General features: G+C 36.2%; 1 protein-coding gene across 1 annotated transcript in view; it reads left to right on the top strand.

The window, feature by feature from the left end:
• Window positions 1-23,593, top strand: part of LOC145243948 (GTP cyclohydrolase 1-like) — a 301,952-nt gene that overhangs the window by 68,691 nt on the left and 209,668 nt on the right. Inside the window, exon 2 of the mRNA XM_080107076.1 lies at window positions 13,857-13,966. Coding sequence (XP_079963202.1) covers window positions 13,857-13,966 — 110 coding nt within the window. The remainder of the gene's footprint in view (window positions 1-13,856; window positions 13,967-23,593) is intronic.

Raw genomic sequence — 23,593 nt, 5'->3', positions numbered from 1 at the left:
GAATATCACTTTTTACAATTTATTTTTGCAAGTACCACTTCGCCAAGAGTCCTTGCGGATTTTTTTTTTTTAGAGTGTCACCGCTTATCAAGTTTCTGAGGCAACTCTACGATTAAAGTTAATAAGTGTTAGATGGTGAGACAATATGGTCAGTAATGATGGAACTTGAGTAAGAGCTTAATTATTTAAGAAGATTACTTAACAAGGACTTGTTTGCATTAGAATTGAAAACGGCCATGTTATAGTCATCTGGGAAGCAGCGCCACGGTATTGTGTTCTGCAACCGGAAAGTTCTAAGAAAGAAACTCTGCCCATGGAATTTTCGTTTAGTTTTAGGCACAGATAGAAAGTGAGAGAAATTGCTGACGATTGTTGCATGTAGACGAATATTTGTTGCGAACGCTTTACAGAGGGGACTATAGATTGGAGCTCAGTCGAGTACTTGCCTCGCATTTATTGGCGTTGTGTACCAAATATACTGCTGCACGGGCAAACATGTTTAGTAGCTGAGTTCTAATTGACCACATACACGTAGATGATTCCGATCGAGTACACACTCTTTTCAGTGTTTTTGCACGTATCTGAATGTATGTGTGCATGTATTCTTTTTTAATTATTATTTTATTATTGCTGGGGACGAGGCAGATATTCACCCGCTATCTAATGCATTCCAACCGAGAGATCTTTTTAAGATTCTAACCGTCCTTTTACTTGAAATTGTACGTGTGCGGGATGGCTTGTGTTTGTGTAAAAGTGAAAGTGCGAGAGATAAAGACAGAAACAGAGAGAAGCAGGGAAATACAGAAAACACAGAAAGAGACAAAACGCAGAGAGATAAAGAGGAATAAAGATGACGGAAATAAAGATATAGAGACATAATTAGAGAAAACTAAAAATTACGATAGAATAATAAAGAGATAGAAAGAAAAATAGATATAAAGAGAGAAAGAGAGAAGAATTTACTTCCTTTCTCTTTATCCCCCCCCCTACCAAACGCATATTGCTTCTTTTGATGGCCAATTCCGATTGCTGAAGGCATCGGCCATTTTGTCTTTATTTCCATTCTTCCGGTTTTGTTTTCCCGCCTCTCGACCTGCCATCGCATAAAACGAAATTGCTTCATTATTCCATTGATTGAACTCCAGATATTCGGCGAACAATGAAAAACGTCCTTGTCTAAAGACAGCCTTTTCCATTCATGCATTCGTCCAGCCGTTCATTCCACGACCTTTCTTTCATCCCCTCTTCTTCTCTCAAATAAACGTCGGCCTTTTCCCAGCTGCTAATTCATCTGGCTGGAAGTCATAGGTCACCGCCAGAAGCTCTGGACTAACGCAGAAGGAGCAAAAGTAACCATCCGCGAACAACTCGAGCTTCGGGGCTGATGGGCTATTTTAATTCTATTCAAGGTGATTTTATCCATTCAAAAACAGTTTTCTTTTATCAAAGAAACAACTTTTTTAAAGACTTGTTCTTTGTTTAGATGTAATACGATGTGCCTTCAATAAGTTTTCTACAATTTTTTCATATTGGCACTTTATTAATAGTACACACCTGAAACTCTTGTTCCCTTTGAAGTAATCTCCTCCTGCTGCAATGCACTTGTACCATTCCAACAACTTCTGGAAGACCCCGTGTGCGCGTGTCAAAGACCCTCGTCAGCACCTTTCATTTCCTCAGTTTTCTCATAACGACAGCCTCCAAGGTTTTCCTTGAGCTTAGGGAATAACCAAAAGTCATAGTGAGCAAGATATGGACTATAAGCAAAAAAATGTATGTTGTAATCAGCTGGGAAAGAATCCCCTAGTATTGTGCTTCACTGACGAGTAACTCTTGCAAAGAAGTTTTGCTTATGAAGTTTTCGTTTACTTTTAGCTACACAGATGAAGGAAGGAGAATTATTTACAATGGTTGTAGAGAGACGAGTTCTGGTTGTGGATATTTCACATTTTTATTATTTAAGAATATATCTTTAATCGTTCACAGTATAACATTACATGTTTTTTCTACAATTTTTTTTCTTATATTTTGTTCAAGTTTAGGATGGGACATTTTACCAAATGTCAGACAGTCGTCCGCTATCTCATACATATCAACCGAGAAATATTAAAAAAAAATTATAACCATCCCTTTAAGTGCAATTGTTTGAATTTCTCTTGTACTGAGTTCACCAGGTATATTTTCTAGTAGTTTATAAAAAAAATTGTTTTCATATGTTCAGTTGCTCCTATAATCACTGGAATGATGCATATCTTCCTTAAATTCCAATTTCTTTCCATACTATACATAAGACTTTGGTATTTCGTTATCGTTTACCTCTCAGCTCAGTTTAACTTAGCATTCTTATGTCGCGGCAGATGATTCATGAATCAACTTTTTAAAGCGGGCATAATTACGAGGTGCCTACAATCAGTTTCCAGACTTTTTTTTTATACAGACATTTTAAATTATCATAGACACTTGAAAATTCATTATGTATTGTTATACATCTTATGAGATGATTGACGAATTTTTATGATTTCAGTTTCAAATGAATGGCGACAGCAGGAATTGAAACACACCCTACTAAAGCCTGATTGTCACAGCTGGTGAATTTCGAAAATGAAATCTGGACGTGATGACAATTTAGAAGAACGATGTGCAATAAATTTATGTTTTAAACTTTAAAAAATGCCACAGAAACGTATGGGATACTTCAGACTGTTTTTGGACCATCCTGCAAGAATCGAGCATCAGTTTTTGAATGGCATAAGAAATTCAAGGATGGCAGGGAGTCTGTAAGAGATGATGGAAATGTGGGAGGAGTAAGGGTCCTGAGTATCTTATTAGTGATACTGCCCATATATTTATACCTTTTATTAGGTTTCTGTCATACAATTTCGTTTCTAGAAGTTTTCTTGTTCTCCTGAGGTATTCCTTTTCAATTCGCTCTTTCATTTCTTTGGCTTTGATAGTGTCTGCTTCCAGAACTCTCAAGTAGGCGTCTTGTTCCCCTAGGTCCCTCATCTCCACTTGGTTGGGTAGTTCTACGCCTTCTGTTGTCTCCAGTTTTCCCCTTCTTATAACTAGTAATGCACACTTTTCGATACCCAACTCCATTTGGATATGCTGGCTAAAGATCCTGGTACTGTTTATTAGTGCCTCTAGTTTCTTTTTAGTCCTTGAAAAACGTTTCAGATCGTCCATGTACATCAGGTGGTTCATTTTTTTCCTCTGTATTAGAGAACTTGTATCCAGCTTGGCACTTTCTCGGTATATTGTTCAAGGACATCATGTCTATGGTGAACAGCAATTGTGATAATGAGTCTCACTGGAATATGCCTCTTTGTATGTTAATTTCTGTCATGTGTTGTCCATCAGCTGTCAGTTCCAGTCTCCATGTTCTCATTGCATTTTCTATCACGTTGGTGATCCTGCTTGCTATTTGATACATTTTTAAGCATTATATTATCCATGTTTGTGAGAATCCTGTCGTATGCCTTTTGTAATCGATCCATGCCATGGCTAAATTTTTTCTCTTTCTTTTTACTTCCTTCAGTATTTTTTTATCTGTGTATAGCAGATCATGTGTACCTCTTTTTCCTTTCTGGCATCCTTTCTGTTCCTCGGAGAGAAGTCCCCGATTATTCAGGGAGTGGTAGATTTGTTCCCTCAGTTGTGCTATCAATATTTCCACATAGTGGGTAAGCACGTGATAGGCCTATAGTTGCTGGGGGCGGTTCATTTCTCTATGTCCTTCTGTCTCAGTGTGGTTCTGCCTTTTGTCATCCAATCTCGCACGTTTGTTTCCTGTATACATCTTCTCATATTTTAGGCTAGTCTTTCATATAGTGTTGTAAATTTTTTGAACCAGTGTGCATATATCCCATTGCGTCCTGGTGCTCTCCAGTTTTCCATTTTTCCTATGGTTTTCTTTATGTTTTCTCGCTGATTAATTATTATTATTATTATTATTATTATTATTATTATTATTATTATTAATAATAATAATAATAATAATAATAATAATAATAATAATAATAATAATAATCACTAGAAGTTCTCATACAAGTTTTAATAAATAATTGATGATTTACAAAAACTAGTAATGTTTTCATACGGTCCGAGTGAGGAAAAATTTTCGTCATATATCCAACCCTCTTCATCTCTTTCGAAAAATTATTTTTGCATTATCGTAACAGCCATTTACTATCGATTTTTCACTAGTAATTGTCATTGCTGTTTTTTTTTTAGAATTAAAATAACAAAAACAGTATGAGGTTCTAATACACTTGCACTCTTCCAATGGATGACCTGGTTATTGCTCTATCCTCGGTTTTTCTCTCCTCATCGACCTTTGACCACAATTTTGTGTAGTATTAATCAAAGCCGCGACCGCATGTCTTTTATTATTTTTGTCTTTACATGTATCTATTGCTGGTTATGTGAGTTGGTCATGTGGGCTGGTTTCCGCATTCAATGATTTTTCCTGAATATTTCAACGGTCTCAATCTTACATTTGATCCAAATTCCTGGACTTTTTCTCCACGCTTTATGGGATTTAGTCCCAGTGCTCCTACAATTGCTGATATTACAGTGTTTTTCGTCATGTTTTATTTTAATTCTTTGACAAGTCCAATGATATTATTATTCCACTCTCTAAGAATAGTCACACAACTCATCATCAAAGATTTCCTTCTGAAAACACCTTGTGGTGTTATCTGGAATCTGAGTGACAACAAATCTCCTCAGATTTCCAGTATTCTCCACCACTCTCTCCATCACTTTCGATAACCTTTACAGATGACTGCGGTATTGCAAAGTCGCTTACCATTGATTTCTTGTTGGTAGCGACCATTGGTCTTCACTGGCATTTGGATTGCAATAAGCCTCTTCAATATTTCAGTTCTATTTGTATTCATCCAGCGGAAGTCTGGCTAGTGCTTTCTCTCCTCGATCTTTCCATTCTCATTGACTCTCCTCACTTATTCGGTGCCAGTTTATGGTGACATGCACAAAAAAGGGGTTGGGTAGGCGGAAAGCAGAGATACAGGCGGTTTTAACTTAAAATTATGCCGTTTCCGTTTTCATAATTTCATGTGATGTCCCTGTGTGTTCTATGTCCAGTTTGTGTCTGTAGCTAATATATGTTAGTCTCTGCATTCAAGGATTTTCCTTAATATTTCTATACTTTTCATTATTGTCATCCGTTGTATCTTCCCTATGATTCCAATCTCTCCCATTTTTTTTCCAAGTTTTTATTATTATTATTATTATTATTATTATTATTATTATTATTATTATTATTATTATTATTACAAAGATGAGTAAATCAACGTTTTCTACCCTAAGGCCTTTTTTCAATACATTTTTATCGCACAAAATACACGTTGAAATATTTTCCTGATTGTGGACTGCGTCATGTTTGAAGAAACCCACGGTTGTAGATTGCACTCGTTTCATAGATTAAATAAAGAGGTCATTTCGAAATTCCGATAAATTATAAAAGTCCAGATAACAGTTATTGAGTTCGTAAAGATGCACCTAAAGAAGGTCAGAGGTTACATCGGCCGAAACGCTGTGAGAATAACGTCCAAGATGAGTACAGTAGTCCGCAGAATCCAAATAATCCACTATTTTTAAAACATTAATAAAATGTTTTTTTGACTTGGAAATATTTTCGGAATTTAAATTAAAATTCTAATTTTATCTCTTTAAAATTATCGCCAACTTAGAGGGTTTTTTTTTTTTCACCGATATCGTCCGTTTATTTTGAGAGAAACGAGAAGGTAATAATCCAGCCTTCGGCAAAATTTAAATTACAAGATTAAGCATATTTACGCATGCACATAAAACCAACAATAAACCAACAAGGAATATTTTTAATAGAGATATAAAGACTAAAAAATGGATGCTTAAAAATAGTTTAAATTAACATTAAACCATGGTCCTGAAAATAACGTACAAAGTTCATTCCTTTGCAATGGCCGCTTTGGACGCTAATTAGTTCACTTTATTCTCTAACAATGAGTGGCTGCCATAAAATAAAAATAAAAACACAAATTGGCTACACATTAAAAACCGACCTCGTTGAGAAGTAAATAAATACGCCCAGAACGTGCTTTAAAAATTATATTTTATGTTCATTGAGAATGTGTTTCAGGATAATCCTTAGTATTTCATATGGAAACTTTATTGACGTTAGCTCAATCTTATGTCATACATTAAAAAAACAAATCGTCATAATGTTTGCAAAGCCATTAACGTTCACAACATGTATTCATATCCTGTTTTGTTAGTCGATCCTCCTCTTCACACTTCTGTGGAGATCCTGCTAGACTGAGGACTTGCTGCCTGAAATCAAAGCTCCTTATTTATATTTCTCAAAGAATTAAATCACCGTATGAATAGTGGAAGACAAACGAGATCTATTCGGTTTGAACTTCGTTCCAATTCACTGACCAGTGAATGAGGGAGAGAGAGGAGACAGAGCGGACAATAATCACTGTTAAATAATATCTTATCTTTTCAAGTTCACGCGTTTAATACTTCAAGCGAATTGCCTATAACTCTCATTCTCCCTTTAAACTATATTATATCAAACCCGTTTCCATCAAATCTCACGATCGTGTAAAAACTAACTTAATGTTCAGGAAGTTGACTTCGACTGAGTTTTTATTTACTCACCCAATATTTCAGACTACGACGCTATCGAGCAACATTAATGTTACGGGAGATCACAAAATTAAGTTAAGATCATCCTTCAAGTATTCTTATAAAGAAGGGTTAAGAGCAGCCCAAAGAAAATTTGGACCTGAAGTGACACAAATCAAGCTATCGCCAACAATCACAAAATGTGGAGGGAGCTGGTATTATGCTCATCGCAGCAACTCGTTTGGAGGTAAAATTAAACCACATCCGTTAATGAGTTTTCAATTTGGGGGCTTTTAAGAGTAGAGAGCACCGCTTGGTTACTATTACTGCTAGATTCACTTGACTCGGAGTTGTAGTACATGTCATAGTTCCATTTATAGATTATGTGGAATATGTGGGTTAGTTTCAGCATTCGATGATTTTCCTTAATATTTTAACTGTTTTCATCATTACCGTGTGTTTTATGGTCTCAATCTTACTACATTTGATTTCAATTTCTACTAGTCTTTTCCCAGGTTTTCTGGGATAGGCCCAATTTTTCTAGCGCCATTAGAAATATAGTGCGTAAAATTTCCATTTAAGAGAGAGAGAGAGAGAGAGAGAGAGAGAGAGAGAGAGAGAGAGAGAGAGAGAGTCATTCATTATTTCGCCTGAGGCAAAACAATAGTTTAGGTACCGGGGATGAAAGGACGAAAGCTTGATTTTAAAAGTGTTAACAGTAAGAAGTCATGCACCCCTACATAATATAGTTCAGAGTAGAGATAGAAGACGGATCAGTGTGATCTTCATTATAACTACTCTTCCAGGTGCTTCCCTAGACAGATGTGTCATTTGCGAAATTGTCGCAAATAATATCGTTTATTTATGCTCGATGATTTGCTGTTACGAGAGGCGTTCGAAAAGTAATGCCTCTTATTTTTTATTCCGATCGAATGAATCAGAGGGATTTGCAAATTGCCTTGTTATGCTGACTGAACTTATGCATTCATGTCCAGAAAGTTTCATTTCTTTGTTGTAGATATCGGCGGTTTGAGATTCTAAGAAAGCATCCTCTGTCATGAAGAAGTGTGTCATTAAATTACTAGCAAAAGTGCACTGAGAATGGTCGTGATATGTAGAAAAACAACGTTTTAATGCTAATACTCTCATCTTTCTGGTTCTTCAACTTTTTGAGTTAAAAAATATGAGGCTTTACTTTTGAAACGACCCTTGTATTTTCTGCACTTGTTATTGCTGTTCTGTTATTTCTCATGAACATTATTCATTAATCCTTCAATTTTCAGATTCAGTTTGAAAGTCCACAGGTTGGGAACTCTGCTCTAGACACAACATCTACGTAAATATAAGAGAATTGTAACAAAACAAAAAAATCATAATTATAAGTTCGCGTAATAATTGTTATTATTTTCTGAAGTAGAGAAACCCTGTCACGTGAAACCGGCGAGCAATAACAATTGTCAGCTGTATTTGAATTGAAACGGTCGCTAATAGTTAGAATCCAGAGTGTATGTACGACTATACGGATCAAATGAAGCCTCTGTCCGTCTGTCTAGTAAAGGAGGGGGGTTGTTATAATATGTTATGCTTCGTCATGCATTCTGCTGATAAAGTCTGTATAACGGTTGTTTCTGCTTAACCGGTAGACCACAACGAAAAATTTATGGAATCCATGGAATAGTGGCGAACTCAATGATGATATCATCATACAAAATACGGCATAATAAAATTGGCACACTTGTTCTCGTTAGATCACAGAAGTTAAAGAACATTGACCCTGACTAGTACCAGATGGGTGACCATTTAGGAATACGAGGCGCTGTATATTAGAAGATGTCGACATCTACTGGCAATTCCTGCATCCTACCTTGATACCAGGTGTCTCGATCCTGCTCTGCAGCTGGATCAGGTTGGTTGGGACAAGAGAGTGAGACTGGCTCTGTGCATACCAGCACCACATTAAACCAGAACATTCCGAGAACACAACGCTATATGCATATAATATTTCAAATTATTATGTTATATCATTGATTTAAATAATAGTAACGCGTTTTGATGGTAATATATATATATAAATATATATATTTATATATATATATATATATATATATATATACACACGAGGGGCGTGCAATAAGTAATGCCCCTGACCCACTCTCCATAGCAGTAGAGCAACGAAACTTGGCACAGTTATTAGTCTTTCTCTACATAGGAATCACCCAGAGCTATGCATTTCTCCCATCGTTTGATGCAGCTCTGGAGACCGTTTCTGTCGAAAACCCCAGGTTGGTCCTCCAACCACGACGTGACTTCAGAAATCAAGGCTGCATCATCTGAGAAACGCTTTCCTTTCAAAAACAACTTCATGGCTAGGAAGAGGTTAAAGTCAGAGGGTGCAAGGTCAGGAGAGTAGGGAGGATGTTGAAACATTTCATAACCACACGCCCGTGCTTCTTATCTGGCGACATGCGAGTTGTGGACCGGAGTGTTGTCCTGCAGGTGGAGGGTACCTTTGCTGATCTTGTCCCGCCTCTTGATTTTGATAGCTTCCCTTAATTTCCTCCAAACTGAAGCATAATAGGCTCCTGTAATTGTGGTACCCTTTGACAGGAAATCTGTCATCACTACTCTGTCCTGGTCCCAGAAGACTATGAGCATGACCTTGCCAGCGGAGGGCTGCACCCTTGCCTTCTTTGGAGGTGGTGAGTCCAAGTGCTTCAACTGCATTGACTGGGTTTTGGTCTCTGGATCATAGTGATGGGTCCAGGTTTCATCCTGTGTAATCAGTCTTTTGAAAAATTTTGACTCATCTTCTCGGCACATCTCCAAATTCATCCTCGAGCACTCGACGCGTTCTCGCTTCTGGAATGGTGTGAGCAACCTGGGAATCCATCTGACAGACACCTTATGCATAGGAAAACGGTCATGAATGATAGTTTCTACAGACCCTGTACTAATCTTGACGTCTTGGGCTATTTGGCGAATAGTAATGCGCCGATCTTTCAAAATGGCAGCCTCAACTTGACAGACAGATGCCTCATCAATGGCAGAAGGTGGCCGACCAGGTCTGAGAGCTGTTTCCACAGACTCACGTCCATATTTGAATTACGATGTCAGCGTTTTACAAGGTCATATGATGGGGCATTATCACCATAAGTTTCTTTCATTTCATCAAAAGTCTCTTGTGGTGTGCGTCCTTTCAAATACAAAAACTGGATCACTGCTCGACATTCAACAAGCTCCATTTCACACCTGACGCAATTCAAACACCTGTAAAACAGAAACCACAATTAGTTCAGACCTATAATTTGTCACATAACTCGTAGAGATATAAATCATTGCACATGCAAAATCTCAGCTAGATCAGACAACTGGAAGTGGGTCAGGCGCATTACTTATTGCACGCCCCTCGTATATATATATATATATATATATATATATATATATATATATATATTAATATCGTAGTACCTTTAATGTAAGTACGCATGTGTGTCACGGTTTCCAGATTATAAATTCTTAGATCGGGATATCCTATTTATTAAATAGAAGGATAGAAGGTGACAGAATATTATGAATATTAAATTAGTAAATTATAACCCTTTCTCCCTCGCAGGGGTCACGCGCGCACGGTGAAAAACGACGCGCACTAACCCTAAGGACGGTTGGCTATATTTTCGCTCCTTCGAGCCTCGAACCCCGCACAAGCATCTGTCTCTCTCCCTCTCTCTACTGAGTCTCTCCGAATTGGACGTTGGTATCTGGCCGTCTAGTGTTGTAACGCCCAATCGGGAATTCTTGGTAATTTCTGTCGTGATCGTCTTCTCGTCGGTGGCCATCTCTCTCTGTCTGCGACGGCTGGAAAGTCAAGTTTGGTTATGCTGAAATCGAAGGGCAGTCTTCACAAGTATAAATGGAAGCAATCAACAACGATGAGGATAGTTAGGCTGTTCATTTAGTGATTCGGTATACATTAAGGCTCGGCTCGTCCCTTATAACTTCGTCAGGCTTGGAATGCAACCCCCACAGTGTATTTAACCAAAAACTCTAAGTGGCGGTCTTGTTAGTTCTCTTCGTCTCAATTAGAAGAGGCTGGCGGCATGCGTGGCTTCCCAACTCCTCTGTTCGACAGACTGTCCGATTCTCTTTTTTTGTCTATCTCCGCAGTAGTTTTATTAAACGTCATCCTCCCCTTCCTTCTGTAGTCGACCCAATCTCTCTATTCGACAGGTAATCATAATTCTTTCTCTCTCTCTCTCTCTCTCTCCTTCCCAACCGACCCCCTCTCGATTCAATTCCGAGAATTAGTTATCTCTCTAGGGAATTAACCAATTTGTTCCCTTAAAATTAGAATGACTAATTCAATTGTTTTCGGGTTTGTTCTTTTCTCTCTCATCACCTCCAACTTGTTGGTTTAAGTGAATCATGTTATCATTTACACTCGGATCGTCGACTTTACTCGTCGACCCTTCCCAGACCTCCTTGCGTTTTCCTCGCCAACCCGACATCTGGCTTATCTTTAATCTGGCCCTTTTGAACTCCAGATAATTTACTTGTCAACCGATGACAATTCGTTGGTTTCTCACGAGATGAGACTGAGACCTCTCGCCCAGCTCCATCCCACTCACCCTCAACCTAGGAAGCAAGGCTTCGTTACAAAATAAGATACGCTAATTTACTGTTTGTAGTATGTTATCACCCCTTATCCTCCTTTTTAAATAATAGGATCTCCCGATCGCCAAAGAGGCAATGTAAATAAATAAATAGAATGATGTCACTTTTTGGGCATTATTTGAAACTAAAATATACCCTCTTGGTCTTGTAATAAGGATTCAAGGGTAGTATCTGTTCTGTCTAAAGACGGCATCATGATATTGTGGTGTTTCCGTTTGCGCCGGGCGTCCATATAATGGAAATATGTCACAAACTCCCATAAAGATATTGGAGAGAAACCGTAATAACCAGATATATTCTGACACTACATTAACCAGATTACTTAGATAAATACTTTTACATTTTAAACAATAGTGCTGCAATAATATCGAGGGGTCTTCATTCACGCTGACAGTCCACAGAATATCCAGCAGCAATATATTACATATGAAAGAAGATGCCGCTGTAGAATTATTATATATAAATAAATGATAAGTAAATGATAAGTAAATGATAATATTTTCTTAAAAAAATGTTATTTTCATCTAGGTTCTAATTACAGTTCTCTATTTTGGAGATGACCTATATTATGATTAAAGTTTTAATTAATTTATAATTTTAATCATAATAAATTAAAAATATAAACCCCCTAGGGTTCCTGATAATTAAATTATCTTTATAATTAAGGTAAACTTACTTCCAAATAGATCAAACAATTCGAAACCTTAGAGTGTAGAGCTACCCTCTATTTTTTCCTGGCAAAAAAATGGCGACTTTAACACCTAAAGAAGGTAGGAGGTTACATCGACCGAAATATTGTCCATATAACACTCAAGATAAGAACAATTGTTCGATTAACCTAAATACTACAAATATGCTCTAATTGTTAATTTCAAAACTTTGTTCGGGTTATTTTCCTCGCGGTTGTACTTATTTATGTTAATAAGTTTCAGGTAGTGTGACCTTTGACCGAATTTATTGTTGCTGAATATTTACTATTTCCAGATATTTAAATCCGACGAACTGTCTGCGCTGATGTCACTATTTCAATGGCGGGTCAGTCATGCATATCCACACAAAAGCGTGACAAATTTAAAATTCCAGGCAAAACAGTACATAAAAACGTTTCCGAATATCATTATTTGAATTATGTAGCCCATAAAAACAAATTTCATAATTTGAGGCCTCCAGAATTACACAGTACCAAGCACCATACAGAGTAAAACGATAAGATTGTCGCCCCCAGATTAGATGACATGGTTTCCGTTGCGATAGGAGACTTCTATTATGTCTGAAAGTCACACAATGTTCAACGAGCGAAATCAGAGATGCGTCGCTGTACAACTCATGCTCTCTTCTGATCTAAGAAACAGGACCATTTTCAGCACTCTCAAAACGCAAATCCGAACGGTTCATCGCTTGAGGGTACAGTTCAACGAAGTTTCCAGCCAGAGTTATTGTCTTTGATGCGGTTTCAAGTGAGGGCCACATCATGTCACCTCACATCTTCGAAGTCGGTTTGAAAGTCAACACTAAAGTATATCTGAATGTGCTGAAGAGCGTAGTGATCCCCTGGTGTAATTAGGTGGTCACTGGCAGACCCTGAGTGTGGCAGCAGGACTCGGCGCTGGCCCACAAGTTCAAAGAGACCCAGGATTGGCTTCAGGAGTGCTACGACTTTGTACTCTTCTTTCACTCTCTCTCTCTCTCTCTCTCTCTCTCTCTCTCTCTCTCTCTCTCTCTCTCTCTCCTCCCTCGATCTGAACCCGTTGAACTACTTCGTTTGGTCATACGTTGAGAACATCACCAACATAACCTCTCCCAACACCAAAGCCAGCCTGAATGCCGCCATCCGCCGAGTATTCGCCGAGCTCCCGCCGGCGCTTGTGGAAAATGCATGCTTCCAGTTCCTGACCCGTATCGAAGTTTGGATTGTGGCTGAAGGCAGCTACATTGAATAGATATCAGCTCTACTACATAATAAAGTTACGTGAATTGATTTTTTTCAATAAAATTTTCATAATAAAGCGATAGTATTGTTTAATTTAGGTCGACAACTTTATAGTTCCATACTGTATATAGGGAAAACGAGTTACGTATACCGTTATGTTCCTCTACATGCCTCTTAGCTTCGTGGTGTTCTAGATTAACAAAACATTCTTCATCAAGACATAGAAAAAAATCCGACCTCATAGGCAACTGCGTCTATCAGTGAAGTATCTGATGACGCTGATGGTCCGGATGATCAAAACACATTCATCGATAATGTTGACACCAAAATCAGCACAGAATGACTAAGAAGATACCAAGGGCAATTAAACTTTCTTTGTTTTATTTCCTTAACTTTATTAAACTTTATTTCTATATTTACACGCTATAATAACACATTACGTTGTCTCTGTTCCTACAATAATCATAATTACATCACAACTATCATCATTATTTACACTGGTTATAAAATCGCGACACGGTGAGTCTGTTTTCTAATGATTTTTAAAAGTGGCTCTATGTACCGTATGATTCTGGGGTGCCAATTTTTGTCGTTTACGTATTCTTTTCATTTCTATTTACAGATGTTCTAAATGACGCCGTGTTTGATGAGGACCACGATGAAATGGTGATTGTAAAAGACATTGAAATGTTCTCCCTTTGCGAACATCATTTGGTGCCATTCATGGGAAAAGTAAGTCATATCTGTACCTTTTCCTCCCAGTTTATCAGTCACGTATCAGATTGTAATAGCATCCTCCCCCTAAACGCACAAGTTGAATGGACGTTAATTGATAAATTTATATGAATGATAAATGTAATTGATTTTTCTTTATTCGTGATCATTTGAATATCTTCGTGTGAACATAAGGTGCTGACCAAGCACATGCTTAGAACTGCATGTTCTTAAAATTTCATCTTTGTAGCTGGTAGTTGGCTTAGTATGAATGCATGAATTAATGAAAAAAACGTATATATAATATATATTATATATATTATATATATTATTCATATATTATATATATAATATATATATACTATATATATACTATATATTATATATTATATATATTATGTATAATATATATATATTATATTATATATATATTATATATCATATATATTATATATATCATATATATCATATACATTATATTATATATCATATATATTATATATATGATATATATTATATATATTATATATTATATATTATATATATATTATATATATCATATATATACTATATATATTATATATATTATATATATAGTATATATATATCATATATATCATATATATATATTATATATTATATATATATATTATATATATTATATATATTATATATATTATACATATATTATATATATCATGTATATATTATACATATTATATATATATTATATATATTATATATATATTATATATATTATATATTATATATATTATATATATATTATATATATTATATATATATTATACATATATATTATATATATTATATGTACTATATATATTATATATATATATTGTATATATATTATATGTATTATATATATTATATATATTATATACATTATATATATATTATATATCTATGTATATATTATATATTATATATATATACATATTATATATATATTATATAAGCATTGCTACCTGATGTTGTCTATGATAAAACTGTAACCAATTTCCATTAAAAAATTTTTTATCTCTCTACCTTTCTCTCTCCTTGTATTCTAATCCCTTAGGTCTCTTCTACTTAGCCTATTCCCCTTTAGCTGGACACACAAATAACTTTACTTTATATAATAGACTAGCAGCATTGCCCGGGGTCACAAATTATCAATAGAAGAAATAAAATTCTGTTTGGACTCACCTGCTATATCAACGATATTGAGCACTTTTAATTTCTATATGTCAATTCCACCATAGGCAATGTCGATACCCCCACTCCTATACGAGTATATGGGATGGGGATTTGGTGACTGTACTTAAATGTTACAAGTTCAAAAACAAAAGATACGGTAATCCTACTTAAAAACGTGTAAAAACACGAAAATGTAATCGCCTCAAAAAGAAGAAGTACGTGACAACCACCCCACCAGATATTTCGGCAGAAGGAATACAAGGAGGAGAAGCTATTTACAGGATATTGAGCACTTTTTGATGATTATATACTAGCTTAAGCGAATATCTTAAAGACTGCCTCAATCTAGACAGATTTCTATAACGATCCCTTGCAACGGCCATGTTACTTTATAGGCCGTAACTTTCAGGGGATTTAATAAAAAAAAAAAAAACTTTAAAATAAAATCTAGAAAATAATTCAATTTTGCATATAATAAAATAGAATTATTTTTAAACAAAATAACCGTTCTTATGTTTGAAAAATGATTATTTATTGCTTACTACGTTATTTAAAAAATGATCTGTACTGGGCGCGTACCTAAAAAACTAAGCCCGTAAGTCACCTGACTCACCTAGTTATTAACATTTGCGCACGCGTGAACACCATTCGTTTCTCACATACGTTAAATACAAAAATTTGCAACGTCATGTTCTGACCATCGCCATTACCGATTGGGTTAGAAGGTTGGTTCCTAGCATTTTTTTTTTTTTTTTACGGCGGACGTTTTATTTTTGTACATTGAAAAAGGATTAAAAGATTTTTTTAAATATTTTTGATTTTGCATACCTTGTACCGAAATCCTGACAAGTTTATTACGTTACAAATTTATTGTATTTAAATGAAAGTAGAAATAAGAGCATTAACGCAGACGTAGATTGTAATTGTTTAGAAAGCTTTACGGTGTTAAAAAAAAAAAAAATTACTTCATTTGCGAATGATTTTTTTATATCAGTTTGTAAAAAAAATTCACTGATGTCGGTCCACTGCTACGAATTCAGAAAAGTATCAAGCAGTTACGATGTTTTAAAAAAATTGTGATTTACGTAGCACTCAAAAAAAAAAAATTAATTTAATTAACCGCTGGTAAAAAAAAAAAAAAAATGCAAAATCAAAAATATTTAAAAAAATCTTTTAATCCTTTTTCAATGTAAAAAATAAAACGTCCGCCGTAAAAAAAAAAAAAAAAAATGCTAGGAACCAACCTTCTAACCCAATCGGTAATGGCGATGGTCAGAACATGACGTTGCAAATTTTTGTATTTAACGTATGTGAGAAACGAATGGTGTTCACGCGTGCGCAAATGTTAAAATCGTTTAAAAGAAGATGCTCCTACATGACCCCCCCATCAATTTTGCAGTCGTTAAGGTAGAAAAATTAATATTCTTTTCGGAATTTTGAATATTACACGTCCGAAGGATTGACAGTTTCGATAATACCATATTCATCTGGCCTCGAATTCTAAAAGAAGGATTCCACCCATGTGCCGCCGCATTTTCGTGACCTGGTTGGTATCTGGAGGCACATTAATTCACTAGGAAAGCTGCACCCTAGTCTTTGTTAAGACATGCATCTAGGAGAAGGTAACTCTTATGACGTCGGCAGCAGGACGTTAGATGGCCATGGAGGAGGATGAATCTCTAGCAAATCAACGGTTCTATGGTATTAAGAGTTGCGTTATTCAACTGCAGCTGTGCGGATGATCTAAGGACAACAGATAGATTCAACTAGGTGAGTCAGGTGACACTGCGCTGGGAAAGGTAATGGCAACCAGCCCTATGTTCAAATCGTGTGATGTCTTTAAAAAGGAATCGGGTCAACAATGGACAATTTATGATAATAACTTTATTTAAATGTGATACTTGTGTCGCAGCATGACAATCGTAGGTAGGTACATACAGAACACGGTGTTAACAGATAAATTCAAATTGAAAAAGAACTAATCTAATAATAAAATCGATAAAAGCTCTGATTACAAAAAAAAAAAAAAAAAATTAGCGATTCGAGAAAAAAATCTATTTTAAATTCTAGTTTAGCATTTGAAGATTAACTAGAAGATATCGCAATTCTTGTTCGATTTTTAGGTCCATACGAAACTCTATATCGTTTTATTATTTTGAGGCTAAATCAAAGGTCAATTTCATATTATTTTCTTTATAATATTTTGCTTGTTTCTTCTTTAGTTAGCTCGTACGTTACGAAACAATCAATTACAATTTTTGAAAGTCAAGTTGTTTAGAAAAAAAAATTGGCTTAAAAAATGCCAATCTGACAACCTGGGCAAGAATATCAATAACTTCCCTCTGATGTAACCTCGTTTTCATATATCATCGTAATAATAATAATATATGATCATTGTTGTGATTGTGTGAGAAAGGAACTCGTAGTAATTTCGATGTGCAGCAAATCTTTACTGAAAAAATGTCAGCTAAACGTTATGTAAAATTAGAAACATTCGATAAAAAAGGGAAAAAGATAAACATTGTCTTTCAAAAGGTGCTGGATTGAAGGAGTAAATTAAAAAAAAATTCTCTTATAATGTGATTTTACTATTTGTATTGAACTGTATAGCACATTATTACTTTCTGGGTATTTATCAGGACTTATTAACCTATCTCATTTGGATCAGTTCTATATTTAAAATACAATGGACACTTACTTCCATAGAAATATTTATAAACTCATATTTGTCGTGTGTAATTTGTCGTCTGTTATTTGTCGTGTGTAATTTGTCGTTTTTTATTGGTTTTCTGTCCAACAATCTAATTATTTGGGCTATCCAAAAACTGTCAGCTTTATCAAAACCTATTTGTTGATGAAATATATAGGACATTCCGCAAAATTTCCACGGGTCCTCCTAGTTTGGATTATTCGAGCTACTGTTTTCGTCCTGAGTGCTATTCTTACAACGTTCCGATCGATGTAACCTTCGACCCTCTTCAGATGTATCTTGTTGAAGTCGGGAATCTGTACGGAATTTCGAATGGAACTCTTTATACTATGCGGATAGCCTGCTGTAGTTCCATTAAGTATTGCGGTGTATAAGAAACCATGAAAACACTGAACTAATTTAGGCACGCAGACTCAAATAGAACATTAATAGGGCGTAGGTGCAGTATGATATTAGCCATCAAAGTGATATTATTCAAACACTACGTATGATTAAGTGTCAGTTTTATTCGTTTAGAACTGCTTTAAAGCTCCACCTCTCACTCATATTTCGACCAAATGTCAAACAATTATTACAGATCACATTCTCAGCTATATTGTGAATTTTTTTTTTTCAATTTTCGTTCAGTAAAACAAAAGTTATGATGAATTTTCTGGTGTTCAAAATCGTAAAAAATATAAGGTGAGCGACGTTTTTTATGATTGGTTTCCATAGCAACCACGTCGCTTCAGAGACTACTGCTGCTGCTAATTCACTAATAAAATCATGAAAGGGAGATAATTGAGGGGAATATTATCAAAAGCAGGCGATTACTGTACATTATTATTACATATGTGTTTATGAGGGCAAAAAATAAGACTGAAATTAAACAAAGAAAAAGTTAATTTATTGGAAGCCTGGAAAAATCATGGATTACAATAGAAAAATGTGAGCATGAAAAGTATTATGGTTAAGCTTAAACATGGAAAAGTAAAGGAAGAATTAAAAAAATTCAATTTAACATTATATAATGGATTCTAAATTTCTGCAATATTTAAAGTTATAAAATTATTATATTTTTTACTAGAATATCTTGTCCTTTTCTTTTCCAGTTTTAACAACTAGTCCTTTACTTTTCCATGTTTAAGCTTAACCATATTACTTTTCATGCTCGCATTTTTCTATTGCAATATATTTCGGATGACAAGTCTTGAATGAAAAAGAAATGGAAGACATGTTACCATTCGTCTTTCATCCTTTCACATTAAATTCGAGGATGGCATAGGCTTCGTTTTTACACCGCAACAAAGTCGGCGCAACTTCAATCAGCAAAGCGCTATCCTCGTTGGTAATGTTCCATTTTCATTTCTTTTTCTGATTTATTTATCTTTTGGTTTTTGCTGTGAATGGAGAATCCTAATGGATGCCAAGCATTCATCAGCTATTTCAGAGACACCAACCAAGGAATCTCTTTAGAATTCTAACCGGCCCCTTTTAGTGCAATTGTTTGGATCTCTTTTGCATTTTAGCAAGGTAATTTTTGAAAAAATATTTTTCATGAACCCGGTAGCTCTTATATTTATTGGAATGATGGAGATCTCTCCAAGATTCCAATTTCTTTTCATGTCGTACAAAAGATCTTGGTATTTAGCTATGTTTTTGCACTTAGCTCTGTTTAAGGCAGCACTATCGATAGGCAACAGGAAAACAAATGCCGCTAGTTTGAAAGCTTAATTTACTTTTAACGAGAAAGCACCTGTTTCGCCGAAAACGGGTCGCTTCACTGAAAAACTTAGCAAAACGAAAACGAAAGAAAATAACTTTTATATATGAATCAGACTTTTTAAAAAAAAGTTTACATACTTTTTTAATTACATTTGTTGCTTTAAATAGTGTTTGTTTTGTTTCGAATTATTTTAGATAAGGATAATTTGTAATATTTGGATTATTTGCACCACTGTTCTCTTATTAAATGCTATTCTCACAACGTTTCGGCTGATGTAACCTCCGTCATTCTGGTCGAATTCAGGAAACTGTACCAAATTTTGAACTGAACCCTTTATTTAATCTACGTGGGTAAATTGTTCTCGTTCCGCTAGCCATGACCGGTCTTACGTATTTCGTAATTATATTTTTAGTATCGCCCGTATATATTATTGAACCTTAAACTTCTAAACGACTTTCACTTACAAGTATATATTTTATTGAAAACAACAACAAAAAAAATAACCGTAGCATAAGTGATATAAGTGCTAAATAATAAAGCAAAAGAGTGATGAACTGTTCCTTCAGAGTATCAAAGGCTTGTTGACACTCCTCTATCCAATTATATCGGACATATTTCTTTGTTAGCGCAATCAATGTGCTGACCAATCAACTGAAAGCCAGCATAAACTTCCGGTAATACCCAACCATGCCTATGAAACCCCATTACCTCTCTTACTGTTCTGGGCTCGGTCATATCCAGATAAAGTTTTATTCCGAATTTATAAATCACACACTCCAGATATTTTGTATCAGTTTTCAGGAATTGGCACTTAGTCAATTTCAATTTTAATCCGTACTGTCGCAATCTCCGAAACACCTCTCTCAAGTGATCGAAATGCTCTTTGGAGGTTCGTGAGAATATCAAGATGTCCTTTGGATATGCCATCGCGAACCCTTCTAGGTTTCCTAGTACGACGGACATCAGCTGGGTGAAAACTTCGGGGGCATTACTGTGTTCGAAGGGCATCACACTAAATTTAAACAGTGGCGAAAATTGTGGAAACGCAGGCTCGGTGTGCGCTTTGCCGACGCAGCGTCATGATACTGATAAGGGTTTAAGATGGCGCCTGCGGCCTTATATAACAATGCAGTCTCGCAGAATCTCGTGTGCTTTCGCGCAGATATACAAATATCCAAATTTGAAGGACTCTGTCTTTTATAAAAAAAAAAAAAAAAAAAAACAGGCGAGAGAGACGTGAAAACGAGTCTACGGAAAGTACCGACTGCAGTGAGCTGAGGTTTTGTGTACTCTTTTTTTCTTTGCAACAACATAAACAGACTGAATTGACAGGTAAAAGCCGTCTTCTCCCGGTCTTTCTCGTCAATAACCACTTGCCAATACTCGGATCTTTTATCCAAGGTGGGAAAACATCTCGACCGTCTCAGCAGGCCAAGTATATAATCACTCAGTGGCAAATGTACCGCCGATGGCTTAGTGATAACATTAAGTTTCCTAAAGTCTATGCAAAACCTGTTTCTCTACTATTACCACGGGGAAACTCCGCAGCCAATTATACCTTACTATGATCCCCGCTTTCAACATCTCCCCTACCTCACCCTCTAGAATCTTTTTCTTGTGGGTTGATGTTCGGTAGGGCTTCAACTTAATGGGGGAGGTTGCCTCCCGTATCTATTTCCATTGTCCAAATCTCTATCGCTGTTTTGCGATCACATCAAAATTCTTTTTTTAATAAATCTGTTAATTCCCACAAAATTTCAATAAAAAAATCGGATTCTTGGTTACAATAAATGAATATCTTTCGCATTCCTCCAACTCTCCTGAACACTAAACATGTGTACTAATGCTAAACAACCAGAAAACATGGCTGATATACACACACTCTTAATGGGAATACCGTTGGTTCCTCCGTATTTAACTCTGCCCCGTTTTTCTCGAAACCATGTTCTTCTTCTTTCCACCCCACCCTACTTGTTGGATTCTCTTAACAGGGCCTGCACACTCTATCTTGCTTTCCTGCCCAATTTGAGAGTTTTGTTCGCAGAATTGGTCGATAGCAGGGGCATGGCATTTGCTCCACTGGCGGCTGCATGCTCAACTTCACCTCTGGGTTATCGATCTCCTTCGCATTCACAAGGGCAACCTGATACCATCCCCCGGGCGTATCCCTCTCTTTCTTGATTATTCCCCGACCAATTATCACTGTTCTTGGGGGAATTTTTACATTTTCTTCGGTGATCACTATGAAGGTATTCGGAACCTACTCTCCCAACAGTACCTCTTCCCAGTTCAACCACTGGGAGGCTGGATTAAAGCTGACTTTAGCCTCATTAGCACTCAGTCAATCTCCTCTCAAGATCATCTCTCTACACAAGGCAGGGGCCACATAGGTCCTCAGTCTACCTTTTTTCTTCTCCAGCTTGTAGGGGAAACTGTCCACTCCCTGCAACTTCAACTGCGACCGGTCTGACTGGATCAATTTCTGATCCACTGGTTTCAACTGCCGCTTTATCTCCAGTCGTTGGTACGATCGCTAGCTAATCAACGACACCAACTCTCTGATATCAATAAAGGTCTTCAACGGTACCCTATTATTTTGCAGGTAAGGTTTTATCTTTCCTTTAAAACTTTACAGACGTTTACCCTTTTCCCCCTTTTTGATTCCTCCTCCAGCCGACAACAGAAGATCCTCTCTGCTTTGTATCTGTTTTGCTCTTGGACTGTGTTGTTCCCTACTCCTCTCTCGGGCCCCCGACCATCTTCTCGTGACAAGGACTTCACTCCCTTCCTTTGAAATTGGATTTACTCGTCTTACATTCCCTGCGGAAGTAGTCCTGTTCTTTAAATCGCCGACATCTGCCCTTCTGCCTTCAGCGATACGGGATTTTTCCATGCGCATTGCAATTGTTCTTTCTTTCTATTTTTCAGTCCCCTGCTAATGACTTAACACCAACTATAGTAGTCATCGGATTAATCCTGCTGAAAGAAAGGGAGATATTCCGTGTTACTTGGTAGATCTGAGAGGCTGAGTGGTAGAGCGAAGGGCACCTCACAATCACTACGGAGTGGACAAAAACTCTATCTAAAATCGCTCGGTTCTCAACCAATAAATTGTCTGCACGTCCTTAATTGTCCTCGCATGACGCGATTGGTTCCCGTCTAACCACGTTACATATCGATAATTCTCAGATGATTTGTTCTCACCCTATCATCGATTTGGGGGGGGGGGTCATCCAAGGTACCCTCCACATGTTAATCTGGGGTGTCGCTCGGCTCCTCCAACAATATCTGCCTTGTATGTCATTCTTTTTTATGACGAAACAATTATACCATTTCTCTCGCCGTTTACGGAAATTTTACTCTTTTAAAGAAATAAATCAAAATTAGGAGAAAATGTGTACCCTATTGTGTCTCTATAAACGCCTGTTTTGACTTACTATAAGCTAACTTGTCATGCCACGTATATATAGCAATAATATATATATATATATATATATATATATATATATATATATATATATATATATATATATATATATATATATATATATATATGGGTGGCAATAAGCCTCGCCAAGGTCCCAGTTCTCTTCGCACTTATTCGGCTGAGGTCTGGTCAGTTCATCGGTCTTTCCTTCCTCTTTGACTCTATTTGGTTATTTGGTCTCGTTTTTGGGGAGGAGGCAGTGATGTGGCAATGGGTGTAGGGTTGGGTTAGAGAACTTATAGATATGCGGTTTCAGTGTTCTTGGTTCCTTGTAGTGTTTCATATTTTGCCTTTACAGCAGTTTGTCTGTCCCGCACTTGTTGCTCCTGCGTGTTAGTTTCAACATTCAAGGGGTTTTCTTAATATTTCAGCTGTTTTCATTATTGTTGTTCGTTGTATTTTTCCAGCCATTCCTTTGATTTCAATTTCTCCCATTCAGTTTTCAAAGTTTTTTTTCGGAATTGTTCCTAGTGCTCCTACTATTATAGGTATTATTTTGATTTTCTTCATCTTCCATATCCCTTTCAGCTTTCTGGCTAGCTCTGT

The sequence above is a fragment of the Euprymna scolopes genome, chromosome 22 (assembly GCF_053919585.1).
Source record: "Euprymna scolopes isolate OS-2025 chromosome 22, ASM5391958v1, whole genome shotgun sequence".
NCBI lineage: Eukaryota > Metazoa > Mollusca > Cephalopoda > Sepiida > Sepiolidae > Euprymna > Euprymna scolopes.
Note: the sequence above shows the minus strand (reverse complement) of the source record. Positions and strands in the feature narration are given on the sequence as shown.